Source organism: Schistocerca nitens, chromosome 5, assembly GCF_023898315.1.
Source record: "Schistocerca nitens isolate TAMUIC-IGC-003100 chromosome 5, iqSchNite1.1, whole genome shotgun sequence".
In the NCBI taxonomy this organism is placed as follows: domain Eukaryota; kingdom Metazoa; phylum Arthropoda; class Insecta; order Orthoptera; family Acrididae; genus Schistocerca; species Schistocerca nitens.
The window spans coordinates 330,147,073-330,171,061 of NC_064618.1; the positions used below are offsets into that span (position 1 = coordinate 330,147,073).

Genomic DNA, 23,989 nt, shown 5'->3' on the forward strand with positions numbered 1-23,989 from the left:
GGGTCAGCACTTTGCCGAGATTTCGAGCTCTTCAAATTACCCGCCAGCGTTTCTCCCGAAGAAACGTGCAGCGGAAGTGCGACCTCTTGCTTTCTCCTCTCAAAATCGCGAAAGCTACAATACTGTTTTCTCCTTGCGGGAACTCCAACATGCACTCTCTTCTTCTCGCTTCTCCGCCCCAGGACCAGATGGTATCCACGTCCAAATGTTGCTGCATTTATCAACCCATAGTCTGTGTTAGCTCCTTTGCCTTTATAATCGAATTTGGACTGACAGTACTTTTCCCAGACGATGGCGGGAAGCTATCGTCGTTCCTGTTCGGAAACCTGGAAAGGACAAACATCTCCCCTCTAGCTATCGCCCCATTTCTCTCACGAGTAGTGTCTGTAAGGTTTTGGAGCGTATGGTGAATTACCGTTTAGCGTGGTGGCTGGAATCCCGCAGTCTTTTAACACCTGCCCAATGCGGATTTCGAAAGCATCGTTCTGCAGTTGACCATCTTGTTGCTCTCTCCACTTATATCATGAACAATTTTCTCCGGAAACGCCAAACGGTAGCAATATTTTTTGATCTGGAGCGAGCATACGATACCTGTTGGAGGACAGGCATCCTCCGCACACTGTTCTCTTGAGGCTTTCGAGGCCGGCTGCCCCTTTTTCTTCGCGAATTTATGGCTGAGCGCACATTTAGGGTGCGGGTGAACACTACTCTCTCCCGCACTTTCTCCCAAGAAAACGGGGTACCCCAGGGCTCCGTGCTGAGTGTTGTACTGTTTGCCATCGCTATAAATCCAATTATGGATTGTCTCCTTCCCGATGTCTCGGGCTCCCTCTTTGTGGATGATTTTGCGATCTACTACAGCTCTCAACGGACCAGCCTTCTTGAACGATGTCTTCAAGGATGTCTCGATCGCCTCCACTCTTGGAGCATCGAAACAGGCTTCCGTTTCTCTCCCAGTAAGACGGTTTGTGTTAATTTTTGGCGACGTAAGGAATTTCTTCCGCCCTCCTTACATCTAGGACCTGTCAACCTTCCGTTTTCAGACGTCGCTAAATTATTGGGTCTTACGTTTGACAGAAAACTGTGCTGGTCCTCCCACGTTTCCTATCTTTCGGCTCGCTGTCTGCGATCGCTTAACACCCTCCGTGTCCTGAATGGTACCTCCTGGGGAGCGGACCGAGTGGTCCTTCTCCGCCTCTATCGCGCCTTAGTGCGCTCGAAATTGGATTATGGAAGCATAGTCTACTACTCTGCTCGGCCGTTTATTCTTCGGCGTCTCGACTCTATCCACCACCGTGGATTACGTTGAGTGTCTGGAGCTTTTTACACTAGCCCTGTGGAAAGCCTTTATGCTGAGACTGCTGAACCTCCATTGTCCAATCGGCGAGCGGTCCTTGTAAGTCGTTATGCTAGCCATCTGTCTTCCATGCCTGCTAATCCAGCTCATGCCCTTTTTTTCGACGCCTCATTTGATGTAGGGTATGCTGGCCGCTCCTCCTCCCTACTACCCCCGGGAGTCCGCTTCCGTCAACTGCTCCATTCTCTTTCCTTCCGCTTTCCTAAAACCTTTTTGACAACTTCGGGTACAGCACCGCCTTGGCTCCGTCCCCGGATCTGCCTGCTCCGTGACCTTTGTCGATTTCCCAAGGATGGTAACCCTACACTTGTTTATCGTCGGGCATTTGCTGCTCTATGTGCACAAATGACGGACGCCACATTTATTTACACCGACGGCTCGAAAACATCGTTAGGTGTAGGAAGTGCCTATATTGTTGGCGACACCCCAAATCAATTTCGGCTTCCTGACCAGTGTTCGGTGTATACTGCGGAGCTTTACGCTATTCTCCAGGCTGTCCACTACATCCGCCGCCATCGGCGGATACAGTACGTTATCTGCTCAGATTCTCTCAGCTCTTTCCTCAGTCTCCAAGCTCTTTACCCTGTGCACCCTCTGGTCCACCGGATTCAGGACTGTCTGCGCTTGCTCCATCTGGGGGGCGTCTCGGTGGCGTTCCTCTGGCTCCCGGGACACGCTGGTATCTGTGGGAATGAGGCGGCCGATATAGCGGCCAAGGCTGCAGTCTCTCTTCCTCGGCCAGCTATTCAATCGCTTCCCTTCACCGATCTACGGAGCGGTTTATGTCGCAAAGTTGCTCATTTATGGCATGCGCATTGGTTAACACTTCCCAATAATAAATTGCGGGAAGTGAAAGCTCTTCCTTGCGCTTGGACTTCTTCCTCCCGAACGCGTCGTCGGGAGGAGGTAATTTTAGCTAGACTCCGGATAGGGCACTGTCTTTTTAGCCATCAACATCTTTTAAGCGGCGATCCTCCCCCACTCTGTCCCCACTGCTCTCAGCTGTGGACAGTAAGACACCTTTTAATTTAATGCCCCTATTTTAATCCGTTACGCGCCCGTCTACAGCTATCGCCTGATCTATCGTCGATTTTAGCAGATGACACGTGCTCAGCCGACCGCGTTCTCCAGTTTATTAGTGCTAGTGAAATGACGTCAGTCATTTGAAGCTTTTTTTGGGGACAGCCAACCCCTTTCTGTAGTGGATTTTTAAGCCTTCCTTCTGCTTTTAGTTTCTCCAATTTTATGACTTTGTTCCCATTGCTGCTGATTTTCAGTTTCGGTTTTTTTTACTAAGTCACAGGCTGGGCGCTAATGACCATAGCAGTTTTGCGCCCTAAAACCAAACCAAAAAAAAACTCGGGCATGACACGACTGCAGTCGTGTAAAATGAGTAACAAACAAGAGATAGGCATAGAAGTTTAAAAGCTGTACTTTCAAAAGGTTGTAACTATGTACCAACAGAATTATGGCCCCAATTTTTATCTGGGTTCAATTGCTGGTTCTGATATCTTGCAATATCATGCTGTTTTCTTCTTAAAATGTGAGGTCAAGGCGGTTGTGATTTGTTGAAAGTTCAGTCATTGGTGATGATGGACCTATATACTACAAAAAACTATCAGTGTATAGGACTGGGTCAGTACTTAAAATTACCTATCGACTGTTCAGTGGCAAAGTTAATTTAATTGTGGCACAAAACACAGTTCACGTTTACATGAAATCGTCACATTTCATGCTAAACATTATAGTGGATTACACTTAATTATTTAATTTAATCCAGTCCATAACAAGCATTGCCATACAATGTTTAATTGTCACTCATTTTGATGACAGTGACTTTTTGCAAATACTTCGATATATACTTTGATATACAGAATGTGCATGAATGTGGTGTGAACCAACACGGAGTGCACCCAACATAGGTCTTACTGGTGGGCTTTCTAGCAGTGAACTTTTGGGTGATGTCAGACTGCTTTTAGGGGCACATGAATGAGTGGTTGTTTTTAAACTACATTATGCTTTTAAAATTGGCTAGGCTGTATTTTACTGTTTTGTATGAACTTCAAGAGCAGACAGGACTAGATTGTAGACAGTGTTCCTGGTTAGAAATTCAGGAAAATACTTGTAAACTACTAATCTTCCATGATGTGGCTCCCGTAATTTACATGTCTGAGTGTCATATGATAAACTAGGGTAAATTTCCTGAAATTATTACTGAGTTATTTAATTAGTGCTGCAAACAATATTATCCAGAAGTATTACTCGAAAATAAGTCTAACAGTCGTTAGGGTAAAAACTACAGTCAAAATTGGTAGTGACTCAGAAATTAAAGTTTAATTATTTTGAAAGATAATTACAGTAGTTGTAGGCAAATTAAAATATGTCACTGGAGAGTCAGAATGCAGGTTTTGCATGTTGCAGACTGTTGTTGTTGTTGTTGTTGTTGTTGTTGTTGTTGTTGTGGTCTTCAGTCCTGAGACTGGTTTGATTCAGCTCTCCATGCTACTCTATCCTGTGCAAGCTTCTTCATCTCCCAGTACCTACTGCAACCTACATCCTTCTGAATCTGCTTAGTGTATTCATCTTTTGGTCTCCCCCTACGATTTTTACCCTCCACGATGCCCTCCAATACTAAATTGGTGATCCCTTGATGCCTCAGAACATATCCTACCAATCAGTCCCTTCTTCATGTAAAGTTGTGCCACAAACTCCTCTTCTCCCCAATCCTATTCAGTACCTCCTCATTAGTTATGTGATCTACCCATCTAATCTTCAGCATTCTTCTGTAGCACCACATTTCGAAAGCTTCTATTCTCTTCTTGTCCAAACTATTTACCGTCCATGTTTCACTTCCATACATGGCTACACTCCATACAAATACTTTCAGAAATGACTTCCTGACACTTAAATCTATACTCGATGTTAACAAATTTCTCTTCTTCAGAAACGCTTTCCTTGCCATTGCCAGTCTACATTTTATCTCCTGTCTACTTCGACCATCATTGGTTATTTTGCTCCCCAAATAGCAAAACTCCTTTACTACTTTAAGTGTCTCATTTCCTAATCTAATCCCCTCAGCATCACCCGACTTAATTCGACTACATTCCATTATCCTCGTTTTGCTTTTGTTGATGTTCATCTTATATCCTCCCTTCAAGACACCATCCATTCCGTTCAACTGCTCTTCCAAGTCCTTTGCTGTCTCTGACAGAATTACAACGTCATCGGCGAACCTCTAAGTTTTTATTTTTTCTCCCTGGATTTTAATACCTACTCCAAATTTTTCTTTTGTTTCCTTTACTGCTTGCTCAATATACAGATTGAATAACATCGGGGAGAGGCTACAACCCTGTCTTACTCCCTTCCCAACCGCTGCTTCCCTTTCATGTCCCTCGACTCTTATAACTGCCATCTGGTGTCTGTACAAATTGTAAATAGCCTTTCGCTCCCTGTATTTTACCCCTGACACCTTTAGAATTTGAAAGAGAGTATTCCAGTCAACATTGTCAAAAGCTTTCTCTAAGTCTAGAAATGCTATAAACGTGGGTTTGCCTTTCCTTAATCTTTCTTCTAAGGTAAGTCGTAAGGTTAGTATTGCCTCACGTGTTCCCATATTTCTACGGAATCCAAACTGATGTTCCCCGAGGCCGGCTTCTACTAGTTTTTCCATTCGTCTGTAAAGAATTCGTGGTAGTATTTTGCAGCTGTGGCTTATTAAACTGATTGTCCGGTAATTTTCACATCTGTCAACACCTGCTTTCTTTGGGATTGGAATTATTATATTCTTCTTGAAGTCTGAGGGTATTTCACCTGTTTCATACATCTTGCTCACCAGATGGTAGAGTTTTGTCAGGACTGGCTCTCCCAAGGCCGTCAGTAGTTCCAATGGAATGTTGTCTACTCCGGGGGGCCTTGTTTCGACTCAGGTCTTTCAGTGCTCTGTCAAACTCTTCACGCAGTATCTTATCTCCCATTTCATCTTCATCTACATCCTCTTCCATTTCCATAATATTGTCCTCAAGTGCATCGCCCTTGTATAGATCCTCTATATACTCCTTCCACCTTTCTGCTTTCCCTTCTTTGCTTAGAACTGGGTTTCCATCTGAGCTCTTGATGTTCATACAAGTGGTTCTCTTATCTCCAAAGGTCTCTTTAATTTTCCTGTAGGCAGTATCTATCTTACCCCTAGTGAGAAAAGCCTCTACATCCTTGTATTTGTCCTCTAGCCATCCCTGCTTAGCCATTTTGCACTTCCTGTCGATCTCATTTTTGTGACTTTTGTATTCCTTTTGGCCTGCTTCATTTACTGCATTTTTATATTTTCTCCTTTCATCAATTAAATTCAATATTTCTTCTGTTACCCAAGGATTTCTACTAGCCCTCGTCTTTTTACCTATTTGATCCTCTGCTGCCTTCACTACTTCATCCCTCAGAGCTACCCATTCCTCTTCTATTGTATTTCTTTCCCCATTCCTGTCAATTGTTCCCTTATGCTCTCCCTGAAACTCTGTACAACCTCTGGTTCTTTCAGTTTATCCAGGTCCCATCTGCTTAAATTCCCACCTTTTTGCAGTTTCTTCAGTTTCAATCTGCAGTTCATAACCAATAGATTGCGGTCGGAGTCCACATTTGCCCCTGGAAATGTCTTATAATTTAAACCTGGTTCCTAAATCTCTGTCTTACCATTATATAATCTATCTGATACCTTTTAGTATCTCCAGGGTTCTTCCATGTATACAACCTTCTATCATGATTCTTAAACCAAGTGTTAGCTATGATTAAGTTGTGCTCTGTGCAAAATTCTACCAGACGGCTTCCTGTTTCATTTCTTAGCCCCAATCCATATTCACCTACTACGTTTCCTTCTCTCCCTTTTCCTACACTCGAATTCCAGTCACCCATGACTATTAAATTTTCGTCTCCCTTCACTATCTGAATAATTTCTTTTATTTCATCATACATTTCTTCAATTTCTTCGTCATCTGCAAAGCTAGTTGGCATATAAACTTGTACTACTGTAGTAGGTGTGGGCTTCGTATCTATCTTGGCCACAATAATGCGTTCACTATGCTGTTTGTAGTAGCTTACCAGCATTCCTATTTTCCTATTCATTATTAAACCTACTCCTGCATTACCCCTATTTGACTTTGTTTTGATAACCCTGTAGTCACCTGACCAGAAGTCTTCTTCCTCCTGCCACTGAACTTCACTAATTCCCACTATATCTAACTTTAACCTCTCCATTTCCCTTTTTAAATTTTCTAACCTACCTGCCCGATTAAGGGATCTGACATTCCACGCTCCGATCCATAGAATGCCAGTTTTCTTTCTCCTGATAACGACATTCTCTTGAGTAGTCCCCGCCCGGAGATCCGAATGGGGGACTATTTTACCTCCGGAATATTTTACCCAAGAGGACGCCATCATCATTTAATCATACAGTAAAGCTGCATGCCCTCGGGAAAAATTACGGCCGTAGTTTCCCCTTGCTTTCAGCCGTTCGCAGTACCAGCACAGCAAGGCCGTTTTGGTTATTGTTACAAGGCCAGATCAGTCAATCATCCAGACTGTTGCCCCTGCAACTACTGAAAAGGCTGCTGCCCCTCTTCAGGAACCACATGTTTGTTTGGCCTCTCAACAGATACCCCTCCGTTGTGGTTGTACCTACGGTACGGCTATCTGTATCGCTGAGGCACGCAAGCCTCCCCACCAACGGCAAGGTCCATGGTTATTGGGGGTGGGGGTTGCAGACTGTAGTACTAAAATCACTTAATATTTCCAAATTATGAGTGTCCTAGTGAAAACTGATTATATCAACATAAACAGAACAATGAAAATAAGTCTGAATAATAAAATTCAAGAGAAATTAATCTAAATAAGATATAGAGGTTTTTGTGTCATTTGCCAATAGATAAATGTATTGAAAATAAGAAAAAAATTGGTTATTATTGGGAATAGAAAAGGCATAACAGATGAGAAGATTCCAGTATGCTATGTGACACACTGACAGTAATAGCACTCACCTCTGCAGTGCTACAGTAGTTAAATTCGGGCTTCGTAATCATATGAGGGTAGGCTGAAAAGAAATGCACACATACTTGTAGGACATGAACAAAACAGCTAGAAAGATTGGGCAAAAAGTACATTTAAAAAATTCTTAAGCTTTAAAATTATATTAATTTTTTCACACGGTTACCGTTCGGTCTACCCTATTTCTCCCAACGTATGAAAAGGTAACATTCCAGCACAAACTTTCTTCCAACTTTTCTTAAGTCAAGCTCTTGACAACTGCCTTCAGCTCATCATCCAGGTGTAATGATTACGCTTGAGGTCTGTCTTGAGTAGAGGAAAAAAATAAAGATCGCAACGTCGAGGGAGTAAGGAGGTTATGGAGCCATTTCAAACTTAGGTTTCATGGAGCCTCTTCAGTTCCGTGCAAGGTGTGTAGGCAAGGATTGTCCTGTTGCAAGATTATTGGCACTAGGCTGCCTCAAAAGCTATATTTTGCAAGGTGAGGAAATTTGTCGGTGCATGCTGTGGAGTACACCTGCGTCTTTCGCTGTCCAGTGTGGCCCAAGGGCTGCTATGTGAAATGTTTTCCGAGGCCTTGAGGCAATGCATGTCAGAATGTAAAAAATGAAAGTGACTCTTCTTATACTTAGACAACTGTACACGATAGTGATAAGAGAAAAATCTTCAGTGAAAATTTTGTGCTATTGAAATAGAGAAATATTTAAACTTTTTTAAATTTGGTTTTTCACGCTACTCAATATTTATCACAACATATCTCCTAAAATATGTGTCGTACAACAACATAATTTTATAGTTAGTTGCAGTAGTTCATGTTGATAATGTGTGCACACTTTCTGGCCAATAGAGCTGCTGACAGTTAGATAATAAATTAAAATGTCACATGGCAAGGAATTTTTTGCAAATCAACGTCAGAATGTAGTAAGCAGCAAACCGTTTTCCTTCACATTTTCTGTGGGGGATCAAAGTGAGAAAAAGTCTTGTAAAGATTTGAATTTATTTTTACATTTTGCTGGAAGTTCGAGGGTCACACAGTTTCCCCTAGATGAGGCAATATTGTGTGGTTCATTGACGCGACGCGAGCTCCAGCATGCTATGAGGAACATCTTGTTGTTAAAGTGCAGTGCGACAGCAGGAGTAAAGGCAAAACATGCAGTGCAGTGATTGATATAAGAACTTGTTAATTTTGGCACTCTGAAAGTACATGGAAGCTAGGGAAGAGGAGGAAGACTGTTTAATTGTGAAGAATACTCAGGAAGTGCAAAGCAGTCACACAGATCTTCTTAAATTATGAAGAAGAATGAGCATCAAACATTTTAGTAACAACAGTTGCTTGTTGTAGAGGAATGCCAGTTCCCAGTGCCTTGTGTAACACACACAATATCAGAAATTAATGACCTGACAAAGGACAACATGGTACTGTTGGTAGGTGCTGGCAGTTACACCAGAGTTGATGGATTCACTGACCAACTTAATCGTTGTTCACAGTACTGATCGTGATAACAACAACATCCAACTCATTACAACACTGGCTAAAGGTTCAGTACAAATATATTTACAAAAGTATTACATCAGACAGAATCAAAGGCATTTCTTCTTACATTTTTCATTCATTTTTCTGCCCAAATTAACTCCTTTTACGTTTAGTTTCTCAACTCAGTGTCAGCCATGTTCGATAAAATATTCCTTTCAGATACAAATTCAGTAAGCAGTTCATGCTATAGAGCAGAGAAGTGGTCAGCTGACATATCTGGCGAATGTTTCAGTAATAGGATTGGAACAATTACCTATTCTCTTGCTGCTTGTGTGCACAAAACAAATACTCCAGTTATTGTCTAGTAGTTGCTACTGCTCAGACTTACTAGCTCCTCCAACCAAGCAAATCACTGTGATGTGTGGGACGTATTCCTCCTGAAGGCCATAAGTATTTCCTGCAAGTAGAGCCCCCAGTGGCATTGTGTTACCCACACCATAGGAACAGTTTGGTATGTTGGCATTGTGCGAGTAGGGGGCGCATTTTACACAGTATGTTGTGGGAATTTGCCACAGCTAGGGAAACATAGCTTAATATGTTCAAACTCAACAGTGGAAGTGATTTAGGGTATTACTGTTGCACTTTTACCAGACAATTAGTCACATAGACTCCATGAGCATCTCGGGACGCAGTCAAGATTCTCTCTCTCCCCCCCCCCCCCCCCCCTCCCCCCAGGAACCAATTCACCTGAAGAGAAGACAGAACTTTCAGGAAACATTCCTCACACACGAAGAAAGAAAATACGTTATGTGGACATGTGTCCGGAAACGCTTACTTTCCACGTTAGAGCTCATTTTATTACTTCTCTTCAAATCACATTAATCATGGAATGGAAACACACAGCAACAGAACGTACCAGCGTGACTTCAAACACTTTGTTACAGGAAATCCTCAAAATGTCCTCCATTAGCGAGGATACATGCATCCACCCTCCATTGCATGGAATCCCTGATGCGCTGATGCAGCCCTGGAGAATGGCGTATTGTATCACAGCCGTCCACAATACGAGCACGAAGAGTCTCTACATTTGGTACTGGGGTTGCGTAGACAAGAGCTTTCAAATGCCCCCATAAATGAAAGTCAAGAGATTGAGGTCAGGAGAGCGTGTAGGCCATGGAATTGGTCCGCCACTACCAATCCATCGGTCACCGGATCTGTTGTTGAGAAGCATACAAACACTTCGACTGAAATGTGCAGGAGCTCCATCGTGCATGAACCCCATGTTGTGTCGTACTTGTAAAGGCACATGTTCTAGCAGCACAGGTAGAGTATCCCGTAAGAAATCATGATAACATGCTCCATTGAGCGTAGGTGGAAGAATATGGGGCCCAATCAAGACATCACCAACAATGCCTGCCCAAATGTTCACAGAAAATCTGTGTTGATGATGTGATTGCACAATTGCGTGCGGATTCTCGTCAGCCCACACATGTTGATAGTGAAAATTTTAAATTTGATCACGTTGGAATGAAGCCTCATCCATAAAGAGAACATTTGCACTGAAATGAGGATTGACACATTGTTGGATGAACCATTCGCAGAAGTGTACCCGTGGAGGCCAATCAGCTGCTGGTAGTGCCTGCACACGCTGTACATGGTACGGAAACAACTGGTTCTCCCGTAGCACTCTCCATAGTGACGTGGTCAACGTTACCTTGTACAGCAGCAACTTCTCTGACGCTGACATTAGGGTTATCGTCAACTGCACGAAGAATTGCCTCGTCCATTGCAGGTGTCCCGTCGTTCTAGGTCTTCCCCAGTCGCGAGTCAAAGGCCGGTATGTTCCGTGCTCCCTAAGACGCCGATCAATTGCTTCAAACGTCTTCCTTTCGGGACACCTTCGTTCTGAAAATCTGTCTCGATACAAACGTACCACGCCATGGCTATTGCCTCGTGCTAATCCATACATCAAATGGGCATCTGCCAACTCCGCATTTGTAAACATTGCACTGACTGCAAAACCACGTTCGTGATGAACACTAACCTGTTGATGATGCTAGTACTGTAGAGCAATGAGTCGCATGTCAACACAAGCACTGAAGTCAACATTACCTTCCTTCAATTGGGCCAACTGGCGGTGAATCGAGGAAGTACAGTACATACTGACGAAACTAAAATGAGCTCTAACATGGAAATTAAGCGTTTCTGGACACATGTCCACATAACATCTTTTCTTTGTGTGTGAGGAATGTTTCCTGAAAGTTTGGCCGTACCTTTTTGTAACACCCTGTATATCCTTCCTCTGTTCGACCTGCACCCATTAAGACTGAAGACCTTTTTGTGTTTCCCAAGGCAGTCTAACCTAAGAGACCACCCAGTACACACCACACAACACCCACTGCCTATGTAGCTACCTCTATGTGCAATGGACTCTTGACGTATTTAGTACAAGCTTTGGTGCAAGTTGCGGAATCTGCAGCCCCTGATTCAGACCATCCATTCAAGTTTGTACCAGGGGTCCGCAATAGGTCCTGTTGACTGTGCTGCAAATGGTCAGCTCTGCTTTCATCTTGCGGGGACAACTAGCAGCCTTTACCACTTCAGATACTGTTCAAAACCTGAGAAAATCTCTTCCAATCCAAAGTGACACACACCACTGGTATCAAAATGAGCCACCACCTGAAATTGGCTGCACCCTGTGTCCTTCATGGCATCTGTAACGTCCAATTCCACATCTGGACTCCACCTCATATGCACCCGGAGTGCACAGTGGCTTTCTTACCCTCCTTGGTGTGTGGTCACCCATAACACATAACAGTGGAGCTTCCAGCAATAGATAATCCCACCTGTGTGCCTGTCTGGATCCTGCAGGCTGAGAGGTTTTCTATGAAACAGGACAAGCAACTTCATGTGGCCGAGGGACATTGTCAGCCACAGATAGCTTAGTCTGCTACGTGCTGAGATGATCTCTCACCCAACCACGGGTGTGGGGTCAACCTCAATGCATGCAGTAACTGGGCTGGCCACCAGTGTGGGCTGACTGGCAGACATGTGGGTCATGCTGAGCGTCTGTTGGATCCCCACGGTCAGCCCACAAAATTCATGTCCATCCACTGTGGCCTCAAGCTATGTAACCAAAGCCAACACAGGCTGGAGCTGAGAGCAAAGTGTCACCACCAAATCAGCTTGCATCCGCACGCTACAATCACAGTCCCTGTCTGTACTAAAGATGGCGGAAAACTACACTACACAGACAGAAAGCTATTGACACACGCTGTGCAAATCTACAGTAGACACTAATGAAAATGAAAAAACTGTGTCTTTGTAAATTAGATTAACACACAGAGATTCAAAAACTAAATACCGAATCACACTCAGCCCTTGTCACATCATTCTAATTGACATCATGTCCTTTGTCATGGTAGCTTTGCAAAAGTTGCTTGAAGCATTCCAGTTGAATTTTTTTGTTCTTTCCTGAAATACAGTGTAGTACTTACCTTTGGTGCACAGATTTTACAGAATTCTAGTTGTACATAGTTGACACTTCCCTTGGATATTCCAGTGTGGTTTGAGATACGCTTTTCAGTGAACCACCAATCATTTTGAATCAAATTGTTGATGAATTTGCAGTTTTTATTGTCTGTGGCAATGATGGACAGCTGTTTTGTCTTTCACCAACAATTATAGCTTTCCCCGGCTTCATAAAATTTTACAGTAGTGCAAAGATTTCCCACGTGCTTTAAATGTTGAGAAATACAAAGCTGTGCTTCCCCCCCCCCCCCCCCCCCCCCCAAACACGCGCGTGCACACACACACACACACACACACACACACACACACACACACACACACCTCCCCTCCTCCCCCCCCCCCCAATTTAAAAAAAAAAAAAAAAAAACTACTACCAGGCTACAATATCAGTGGGTTAAAACTGTAATCATTTCACTCGCAACAAATATCCGTATGTAACATTTTATGTGGATTAGAAATGAAATACTCATAGGTATTGTTACAGGTAAGGCAGATGGTAGCGTTCAGTTCATGGGTAGAATACTTAAAAACTAGTCAGTCAGTCTACAAAAGACATTGCTTCCAACACTCCCTTGCAACCCATCAAAATATTTTCCGAATGTGTGTCATCTATACCAAATAGGAATAGCAGAGGACACTGTACATAAAGAAATAAGGGCATCATGAATGATGAAAGATCTGTTTAATCTGCAGTAGGGTGTAATAACAATGTTCAAAAACCTGCATAGGCAAACAAATATTATTCCACAAAACCTCAGAAAGTTTAAAGAAACAGTATTAATGAAGTAAGTTATTGTAAGTGATATGCTATCTGTAAGAGAAACCTTAACTATGTAACATTATTGAAAATGGTAGCCTTTTGCACAGTATACACTTTCCTACAAGTTTTACTATGTTGAATTTAGTTTGGCTAAGTGATCCAGAGCCCTTCAGTATTTTAATTTTTGGTGATATCTATGAAACTCAATGTGTAAATATTAATTTTTTTTTTTTTCAGTATTGCAGCAGCATGCTGGTCTCTACATTATGTCAAAAGGCTGCTGGAAACCATATTTGTACATCGGTTCTCTCATTCTACTATGCCCCTACGTAACTTGTTCAAGAACTGCACATATTATTGGGGTTTTGCTGCATATGTTGCATATCATATCAATCACCCACTGTATACTGCTCCAAGCAATATCCAGATTTATTCATCATTAGCTGTTTTCTTGGTAAGTAGTGAGATTTTAGTGATTACTTGTGACATATTTTAGAAAGTGAGAAACAGCCCCTCACTTTGCAATTTAGACTTTTGTATGCTTCTCTATCTGCTCCAACATCTTAATCGTTCATTTATCAAGCATACTGCAAGAGAATGTATTTTTCTTTATTTCCACCTTCCTGGTTGTTAAGATAGATAGGTATGGTGAAGACCCAGCATGGTTCAGTACCAATATTAGATTATTTTATTGTAACAGTGAGAGCTGCATAAGGTATGGTGAAGACCCAGCATGGTTCAGTACCAATATTAGATTATTTTATTGTAACAGTGAGAGCTGCATACAACTAAATTCCTAGTTGAGAAACAAAACCTGAATGTCCAGCAAGATGTAATGACAGTTACACTACAAAGGTGTGTGGAGGAAACAGCCAGACTTTATATGCTGAACTGTCAAAAAATCTTTGAAAATTTTGGTCCTCCATCGAGTCAGCCAATGAAGAAATTTTTATTCCATGTGAACACCTTACCTAACACCACTGAATTGCAAACACTACATTCTGTCTTCAGAACTACATCCCCAAAAACATCACAATGCAGAAATAGAACTGACTGTGGAACCAGTTCAAAATGCTAGAAAGAAGGGATACATGACTTGATGAGTGTTTGCTAAATTCTGTATTGAATATGTGGAGCAGCCTGCCCCATTTGTCAGCATCAGTTTGCCATTGGTTATTGCAACAGGACAAGCCGCTTTACGTGGCTGAGAGACATGGTACCTGTATACTGCTGTTTCCAGGTACACATGATTGAAATTCCACATTGAAGCAAAAAGAACTAGAACAGTTTTTTGAAATGTTCATTACAGGTACCAAAATTTTGTCACATGTAACAGTGACACATGAAAAAGGCAGTTGTCAAAGTATGGTGAAACTCTGCAGAGAGGGTACTAGTATAAGAAGTGCCAATTTTGTGTATGGAAGGATGACAAGGATTTGAAAACAATTTGTCCATTACGAAATCAAATATTTTATTCTAAATTCTTTTTTCAACAATTAGAAAGATTACATCTGACATCAGACAGTTAGAAGGAATTAAGCAAGATTTATATATGACAGTTTTTGTACCACCTAATATCGGCATGACAGTGGCATGCCACATGTTCCTCTTTATCACCTCAAAAATGGAGAAAACTTGTTTGTCAGGTTGAAGCCTCCATCTCACTTGTTGCAAGAGGTTATCTTTTGTATACTTCTCTGCAGGATGAGGTGAATTTTACTTCAGAAGTAGTCTATGGAAATAACATTCACAGCTTTGATTTTACCATATAATTACTGCTTTTGCCTATTAACAGTTTTTTGAGCTATCTTGCTAATTAATCATAAATTCCCAAGAATTTATGAATTTTGGAAAGATTTAAAGTGCATGTTTTCATCTTCTAGTACACATGGCATTATGCCATAATAAAGAACCAAACATGAGGTAAAACAGTACTGGTACTCCAAGAAAATTTACATTCCGAAAACCACACTGAAAAGCTTAATATCACGTCGAGACCTACTTCATTGGGAATCTGGACATACCAATGTGCACTATAAGCCAAATTATACATTTTAATATGGTTCACGAAATTCTGATGCTCTTGGAGTACCCTCTGATTTTTTTTTCTTTTATGACATAAAGTAAGATCTTTATAAAGTTTTACACGTATGAACATATGGGCTCCCTTGGTCATCGTAGCTGTGCAAGTTTGGTGACGCATGTTATCTGGTGCTCTCTGGCAACTGATGAAACGAACCTATTTTTAACAGGTCGCAGGAAAACATTGCGAATGGTGGTTTCAAAAGCATTAAGCCTAGTTGACACGACGACATCGGGTTGCGCCACTCATTGCGTAGAAAGAGTTACATGCAGATGGTTTCATGTATGACTGTAGACACAGCGACACAAGTATGCATTTCAGTTACATTGTTTTGTGGGTTCCTGAGTTGTCTTAAATGAAAGTTTTGGCAGCTGCACGTTGCTCAAGTTGTGATGGAGCGAAAGCTCGTTGTGTGGAACCAGTGCGTAACAAAAAAATAAGAAACGTGTTTCAATTTGTGGCGGGATGAAAACGTCAGCTCGGTTGCTCAGCAACCTTGTGCAAATAATTTGTAATGAAGACCCAAGAAGGTCTTTTAATTATCTTAGAATGACACCAGAACTATTAAAGTTTCTTCTTAATGGAGTTAATTATGCGATAAGGGAAAGATACTGTAGTGCATGAAGCACTGTTGTTAGAACTGAAATTACATATCACATTGCGTGCATGACAATTGAGAACACTCTGAATGCTAGAAGATGCAGTTTTAGTTGATGACACTTTCCATTAACAACAAGAATTATTAACATTAATTACCAGTAATAATTATCAACATTAACAGCAATAATTGTTCAGAGCAGGCTGCATTAAGAAGAGAATGGGTTGCAAACTATTGTCTTGAAGATAGATCTGCACAGTGGCAATATTTCAAAATTCAAATATATGTGCTGTGACATTTTAAAGAGATGAATATTGATTAAAGAATGCAGCTTCTTGATTTGTGTATCCTTCTCTCGTGTCAACACTATTCCATAAAAAAGAGTAGGTCAACTCAAATGATAGGATTTTAGTCTTGTAGACGAGACCATTTCCACAGCCAGAATTGTACTAGGTTGTATTTTCTTAATTAAGTTGTATATGTACTCCTAATTCAATAAATTGTACCCTGCAGCTCAGGTATTGTCCATTTATGTTCTGATCGCACATGACGATCTCGGGGGCAGCAATATGTTGCTTATTTTTTTTTTTTAATCAGCATCACTGAAATCCCACAAACGTCTGTGCAAAGCATAGATATTCGGAAAGCGAACATTATTTTCCATTCCGCACTTCATATTTCAGTTTGTCCACACTCTGTGACATACACAAACTCAATACTCGTGCAACCAGTGCCGCCAAATTTGGAACACATCAAAAGTGTTTAGTTTCACTGAGTTGGGCAAACACGCGGGGCCTGAAATTTAGCAACTTCACTAATTTTAAGCCATCGCAGAACTGTATGAGGTTAAAGTAAAGCATGATATCCATTTTTTTTTCTTTTCTTTTTTGACCTGATGAAACTAATAAAATATATTCCAGACGTGGATTTGCAGTAGTTTCCCAGAACATCCAGAGAAGCAAAGACATAATTTCATAAAATTTTTAATTTATTAATGACTTAGCTCAATTTGTTTTTGTAAATTACAGACAATTGCACAAAGTTTACAACAGAAGTGGTAGAGAATTTAATTTTGGAAAAATGATGGTAATAGTGTATGAATGTGTCAGGTAATCTGCTTTTATTAATACCCTAGCACATGTGAATTCATGTTAAACCAGAAAAAAGAAAGCTCAATGTATTTAACAATAAATGTTCAAAAATGTCTCCACCGACTTCAATGCATTTAGTTGCACGTGTATAAACAGATTTCGTTGTTCGTTCCAGTTTCACAGGGTTGTTCTTAGTGTTGTAAAATTCCCGGGAATTTAAAACCGAAGAAATATTCCCAGGGAACATTGCCGGCAATATTTCCAAAATTCATAAATTCCTGGGAATTTATGATTAATTAGCAAGATAGCTCAAAAAACTATTAATAGGTAAAAGCAGTAATTATATGGTAAAATCAAACTCAAAAGCTGAAATATATTTTAAGATAAATTTTTAATTAAATAAAATTCCTGGGAATTTATAATTTTAAAAATTAAATTGCTCAAATTAATAGGTCAGTGTGGTATTATGTGATTTTAAAAAAACATGAACACACTTGTATGTTCAAAAAATATTGTAATTGAATAAAAACATCAGAAAAGAACCAGAATGTAAAATCTTATAAAAATAAAATTAAAACTACTAAAAGGCAAAAGGTTTAATACAGCATCTTTACTTTCCATATTCAATCATTTTTCAGGTTCCCTAGACACTGTCACTCTCAATGTCCATTAAATCCTCTTGATCCTCCTCCTCCTCCTTCTTCTACATTCCCTCCCCCCCCCCCCCCCCCCAAAAAAAAAAATTGTTACTGTTACAGTCACTTGACTTGATCTCATCATCTTCTTCAATCTCAAGGATTTCATCATCTTCTTCCTGTCCTCCTGTTTCCTCTGGGTTGTCTTCTGCGTGCTTGCTTGTTTCTTTCTTCTTCTCTTTTGGAGGTGGAGCATTCAAGAGCTTCCAGTTGTAAGAAAGAAATGTCAGATTCGCCTCTCACTCAGAAGAAATACGGTTTCTTTTCTTGGAATGCAACCAAGAAAATGTACTAAATGTAAGCTCTGTGGCAGCTGAAGTTACTGGTGCGCCCACTATTCTTATGGCTAGATGTGCCAAGTTGCAGGTACTTCTCAACCTCATCCACCATAATAGAGGCCTGATAATTTTATCCTTATCGTCCATCCCTTCCCAAAGAAACTTTCTTGAAAATAAGCCTTCGTTGTCTCTGTAGTCGGCTAAACTTCCTCTTACTTTTAAGACGTCCAAACCCATATGCTGAACACAATCACAAACAAAACCTATGGTGTCTAGTAGTTCCGTAGGGTTGAGCAAACTTCCCTGCATTTTAGGGTCCAGCCTAAATGCTGCAAGATGGATTGGTTGAATCCCAAATTTTTTCTGTCGATGACCTTCTCCATGACTGTCTTTTCTTCTGATTTTTGCGTGGATGATGTTGGTAAGTTTTCCTTCATACTTTGCTCTAGTTTATTTAATTTCCTGGCCACTCTATGTATTTGTGGGTCATTTGATTCAGTGGATGTGATAAGATAAACAATTAGTTTCAGCAGATTTATCATTTTTTCTATTCTAATCCAAAACACAGCATCGTCTAGTAGTTTTCTTTTAATGCATGGGTCTAGATCAGCCTTTTCATTGATGATGGCCAGTTTTTGGAGGACCACTTTGTTCGATTGCAAGCTCTCCAAAGGATTGGTTTAGCATCTCCTGCCAAAAAATTATTAATGATAATGAACAATTTACTAAAGGCACAACAAAGAATAAAAACTATTAACTTGTGCCACCTAAAAAGTTTTTATTACTATTGAGAAATGGGGTAAACATAACAGTACTTTTTGCTTTATTTCCAATCCCGAGTAAAAATTATGAAGAAAATAATCGGTATATCACAACTACACCTACAGTGTACACAAACTACTTCCGCTTTACACAAACTACTTTCGTAATTTGCCTTCTTAATACAATGAAATACATACAACATTCTTACTATTCAACACCATAAAAACAATTTAGACCTACAGTATAATAAGATACAAAAAAGACTACTATAAATGTCCATTTTCATACCAAAGAATAGTAGGCCTTAAACGATTTGAAATTATATTTGTTTGGTTATCCATGTGATCAAAAAATGCAGTTATTCCTCTTGATAAATTTGGGCTGTAAAAAGAGGTCCAAAACTGTCCGTTCTTCCTTGACCATTTTGTAACAATGAATAAAAACACAATAATGAACAAAATAGGAAGCGGCCTACTCACAGGTATTTGAGTCACTTGTCACTTAAACGTTACAATTTCCCACTCTAATCTCACACAAAGTTGTAATGAAACTGGTTCTTTAACTTGCAAACACAACTGTCAACTGAAGAAAAAAAAAAAAAAAACAATATGACTCTCTCTGAAAGCTGCAATGATGCAGTTTTTTTTTTTTTTTTTTTTTTTTTTTTTTTTTTTTTTTTTTTGGGTGGGGGGGAAATTTCCCTCTTTTGTCTTCTAAGAATGAAATTTCCCAATTACAGTTCATTGTAATTAAATTACCCTTAAGACCTACAAGGTGCTATCCAAAATTTTCGGGACTGGTGCTGCTATCTGTTGAATACCTTATCTTTGGACTAATAGTCACCATCACCCTCGAAGTAGTTCCCATCCGCATGTACACACTGGTCCCAGCTCTTCTGCCACTGCTCAAACGTTTTCTGGAAGTGCTGTTCTTTGAGGGTGGTTATCACTGCCAGCGATGCTTCTTGAATCCTCTCTAGTGTTGAACCGATGGCCTTTGAACTTGAGTTTCAGTTTTGGAAATAGCGCGAAGTCACAAGGTGCCAGATCTGGCGAGTACAGTGGGTGGGGTACAACCCCCATGTTGTTTTTTCCAAAAAAGGTCCTGGTGAACAAGGACGTGTGACAGGGCACGTTGTCATGATGCAGCAGCCAGTTCCCTAGACACCAAAGTTTGTGCCGTCGTCGCTGCACGTTTTCTTCACGGAGCCGTCACAAAACGTCGCAGTAGTACGTGGAATTCACTGTTTGGTTGAGTGGGACGAATTCTTTGTGCATGATTCCCTTGGTATCAAAGAAAACGATGATCACGCTCTTCACATGTCTCGCTTTTTTTCGGTCTTGGAGAACCTGGGCTGTTCCACTGGGACGATTGTTGCTTTGTCTCTGGGTCATAACTGTAAATCCAGCTCTCGTCATTGGTGATAACCCGTGACAAGAAGGTTGGATCATCAGATGTGGTCTGACTAAGGTCCATGCACACTTAAACACACTGTGCCTTCTGATCGGCAGTCAAGATCCTTGGCACAAATTTTGCGGTGACACAATGCATGCCCAATTCATCAGTCAACATTTGTTGACATGTCCCATAACCAATACCCACTTCATCCGCAATGTCTTGAATGGTTAGACTTTGATTCACAGGAACCAATTGTTGAAGTTTGGCAACAGTGTCTGGCACTGTGCGACTAATGGGCCTTCCAGTGTGAGCGTCATCTTAAACCAACCCTGAACCAAGCATGCCACTCTCACATGCTTACGGCTTACGTTCTGTCCCCCAAACACTTGTTGAATCATTGCGAGAGTCTCCGTAGTTTTTTTTCCTGAGATTCACCCAAAATTTGATACACGTGCACAGTTCTGTTTGTGGATCCGTCGTAAAATCACCACACACCAAACAGAGTATACGGAAATCACTGTGGACATGAACCACATACTCCCAGCTGAATGCCACTCTGCACGCTGACTCATCAGATATGCAGCCCTCGCCACCTAGCAGTGCAAACATATATTACTACTCCTTTCCAGATGGTAGCACCAGTCCTGAAAATTTTGGATTCCACCTCATAAACCATGGTTATAATCAACGTAATTAGCTTTTTTTATTTTAATACTTCTTTTTATTTGAGCACTTCTACTTATTTTAAATTATAAATAAAATATTTGGATAGGTTTTATGTTCAGGTTTATATGGATCTGGACTTAATCTCTTTGTTAGAAATAAACAATTTTTTTGGTTTTCAGTGTTTTAAATATCAAAGAATTAGCCCTAGAACTGCCAACATCGAAATAATCAACATTTAAAAAAAAAAGAAAGAAAGAAAAAAAAAGTTTATAATATTGGTACGCCATCTAATGAGTAACTAAAATACACTTGGAATTTTGTTTATTCAATTTTTTAAGTTTCCAGTTGAAGTTAGGGATATTTTAGGCTAAAAAGTTTCTTTTAAATTCGTGCGAATTTTGTAAACATTAGTCACTGAAAATGGCATTTTGGCGAAAAATTACAGCTGAGATTTATGATTTATTTGAAAATAAGTGATTTTATTCACATAGAACATGTTAAAATATTAATTAACAATTCTAAAAGTGAAAGTGAAAACGATATTTTTGGAAAATAAATTTATAAATCATAATTCATCACAGGAAATGAGTTTTTGAATTCTGAAAGTGAAGCACCTCTAGTCATTCGTTTGGAAAAATCAAAAAATACTTCAGATCATGGCCAGTTGAGAATTACACCTCCAGAGAAATATTTTGTAAGCTTAGGTTTCATTCAGAGAAATAGGGGGTTACAACTAGCCAAAAAATGGCTTAGTGAAAATTTTAATTATTTTTTCCACCAGACTTACGGTAAATGATGTTTTGCATGGAATTTGCAAGGAAATTAATGCATGGAATGATAAATCTTGGATTAAAATGGATGAATTTACTTAGTAAACCTAGATCAGTTTGGATTACGTAGAAATGTTGGAACACGTGAGGCAGTACTGACCTTACGCCTTATCTTAGAAGAAACATTAAGGAAAAGCAAACCTACTTTTCTAGCATTTGTAGATTTAGAGAAAGCTTTTGACAATGTTGACTGGAATACTCTCTTTCAAATTCTGAAGGTGGCTGGGGTAAAATACAGGGAGCGAAAGGCTATTTACAATTTGTACAGTAACCAGATGGCAGTTATGAGTGTCGAGGGACATGAAGGGGAAGCAGTGGTTGGGAAGGGAGTGAGACAGGGTTGTTGCCTCTCCCTGATGTTATTCAATCTGTATATTGAGCAAGCAGTAAAGGAAACAAAAGAAAAATTCGGAGTAGGAATTAAAATCCATGGAGAAGAAATAAAAACTTTGACACAATTACAATGTCATTGGCGAACCTCAGAGACGGCAAAGGACTTGGAAGAGCAGTTGAACGGGATGGATAGTGTCTTGAAAGGAGGATATAAGATGAACATCAGCAAAAGCAAAACGAGGATCATGGAATGTAGCCAAATTAAATTGGGTGATGCTGAGGGAATTCAATTAGGAAATGAGATGCTTAAAGTAGTAAAGGAGTTTTGCTATTTTGGGAGGAAAATAACTGATGATGGTCAAAGTAGAGAGGATATAAAATGTAGACTGGGAATGGCAAGGAAAGCATTTCTGAAGAAGAGGAATTTGTTAACATTGAGTATAGATTTAAGTGTCAGGAATTCATTTCTGAAAGTATTTGTATGGAGTGTAGCCATGTATGGAAGTGAAACATGGACGATAAATAGTTTGGACAGGAAGAGAGTAGAAGCTTTCGAAATGTGGTGCTACAGAAGAATGCTGAAGATTAGATGGGTAGATCACATAACTAAGGAGGAGGTATTGAATAGGATTGGGGAGAAGAGAAGTTTGTGGCACAACTTGACAAGAAGAAGGGACCGGTTAGTAGGGCATGTTCTGAGGCATCAAGGGATCACAAATTTAGCATTGGAGGGCAGTGTGGAGGGTAAAAATCGTATAGGGACACCAAGAGATGAATACACTAAACAGATTCAGAAGGATGTAGGTTGCAGTAAGTACTGGGAGATGAACAAGCTTGCACAGGATAGAGTAGCATGGAGAGCTGCATCAGACCAGTTTCAGGACTGAAGACAACAACAACAACCTAGATTTAAGGTTCTCTAACTGTTAATAAGTGTTAAAACATTCAAAATCTAAAAATTTTCATAAATTCCCAATTTTTGGGAATCTTCCTGGACCAAAGAGATATTCCTGGCAATATTCCCATTTTATAAGTTCCCTCCCACTGGGAATATACCCGGCCGACACCACTACTCATGTGTATTGACTTTGTCCTCATAAATTAAGTCTTTCATCCACCTCCATGCACAAAAATCCATTGGTTTTAAATCGGGCGAAGTTCTGTGAGTTTAGTTTTCTGAAGTGCTGAGAAATTCTACGCCAGTGTATAAAACCATAGCCATTCAAAGTATTGACAACTTTTCAGTTCCGAGGGAAAGTATTCTGTCACTTAACACTGAAAAAGTGTGTTTTCACCCAGGAGAAAATTCATTTTTAACTGGGAATAATCCAGAATTTATTTTTCCTTGCCCACCTATACACCCTGTTACAGATTTATGCCAGTGGGAAAATGCTCCACGGTCACCAGCCAAGCCTTGCACCCTCCTGCATGTGTTCATGCCACCCCACCAACTCAGTTGGCTCAACCCTCAGCATGGTTTGTTCCTAGCCTTGCAGTCTGCCAAACTAAGTAGATTCCAGACACTGTCCACAGCTGCCAAGGCCACTGCCTCTGTATTGTATGCACCAGTTATGGGCCGGTGGCACACCACCACAAACAGCTGCATCCTCATGCCACAGCGAGGGCCACATTTCCACCAGTCCTCCTCCTTCATTAGTCACTATCTCGGCCTCGTGGGGCATCCCTACTGCACAAGCAGGCGCGCCCTCTTTGTGGGTGTTTCCACCTTCTGCCTCTCCTGAGGGTTGCAGCCCCTCCAGCTGAAGCTGCTGGGCCTTCCCGCAGTGCCTTGCTGCCACTGGCGATTCCTCTGACACCTGGACCAGTGCCTTCAACACCAGTGCCTTCAACACCAGTGCCCCCAACTGAGTAGATGGCTAGCACAGAATCTCCTTCCGCCACCGCTGTCATCACCTGCAGTGTCCCCTGCTGAGGCCATGGATGTTTAAACAGTCAACCCAGTGCCCACATCTGGACACCACCCTCTTACCAAGGGGAAGGGATGCTATAACCCTGTACGTAATACTTCAGAGACGTGCCCACAGCACCAGATCACAAGTGCGTTACACTTCGAATATTCCACCCACGGGCATCTGCGTGGGC

General features: G+C 40.8%; 1 protein-coding gene across 1 annotated transcript in view; it reads left to right on the top strand.

The window, feature by feature from the left end:
• LOC126259340 (very-long-chain enoyl-CoA reductase) overlaps positions 1–23,989 on the top strand; it is a 66,583-nt gene that overhangs the window by 39,628 nt on the left and 2,966 nt on the right. Inside the window, exon 4 of the mRNA XM_049956049.1 lies at positions 13,390–13,606. Coding sequence (XP_049812006.1) covers positions 13,390–13,606 — 217 coding nt within the window. The remainder of the gene's footprint in view (positions 1–13,389; positions 13,607–23,989) is intronic.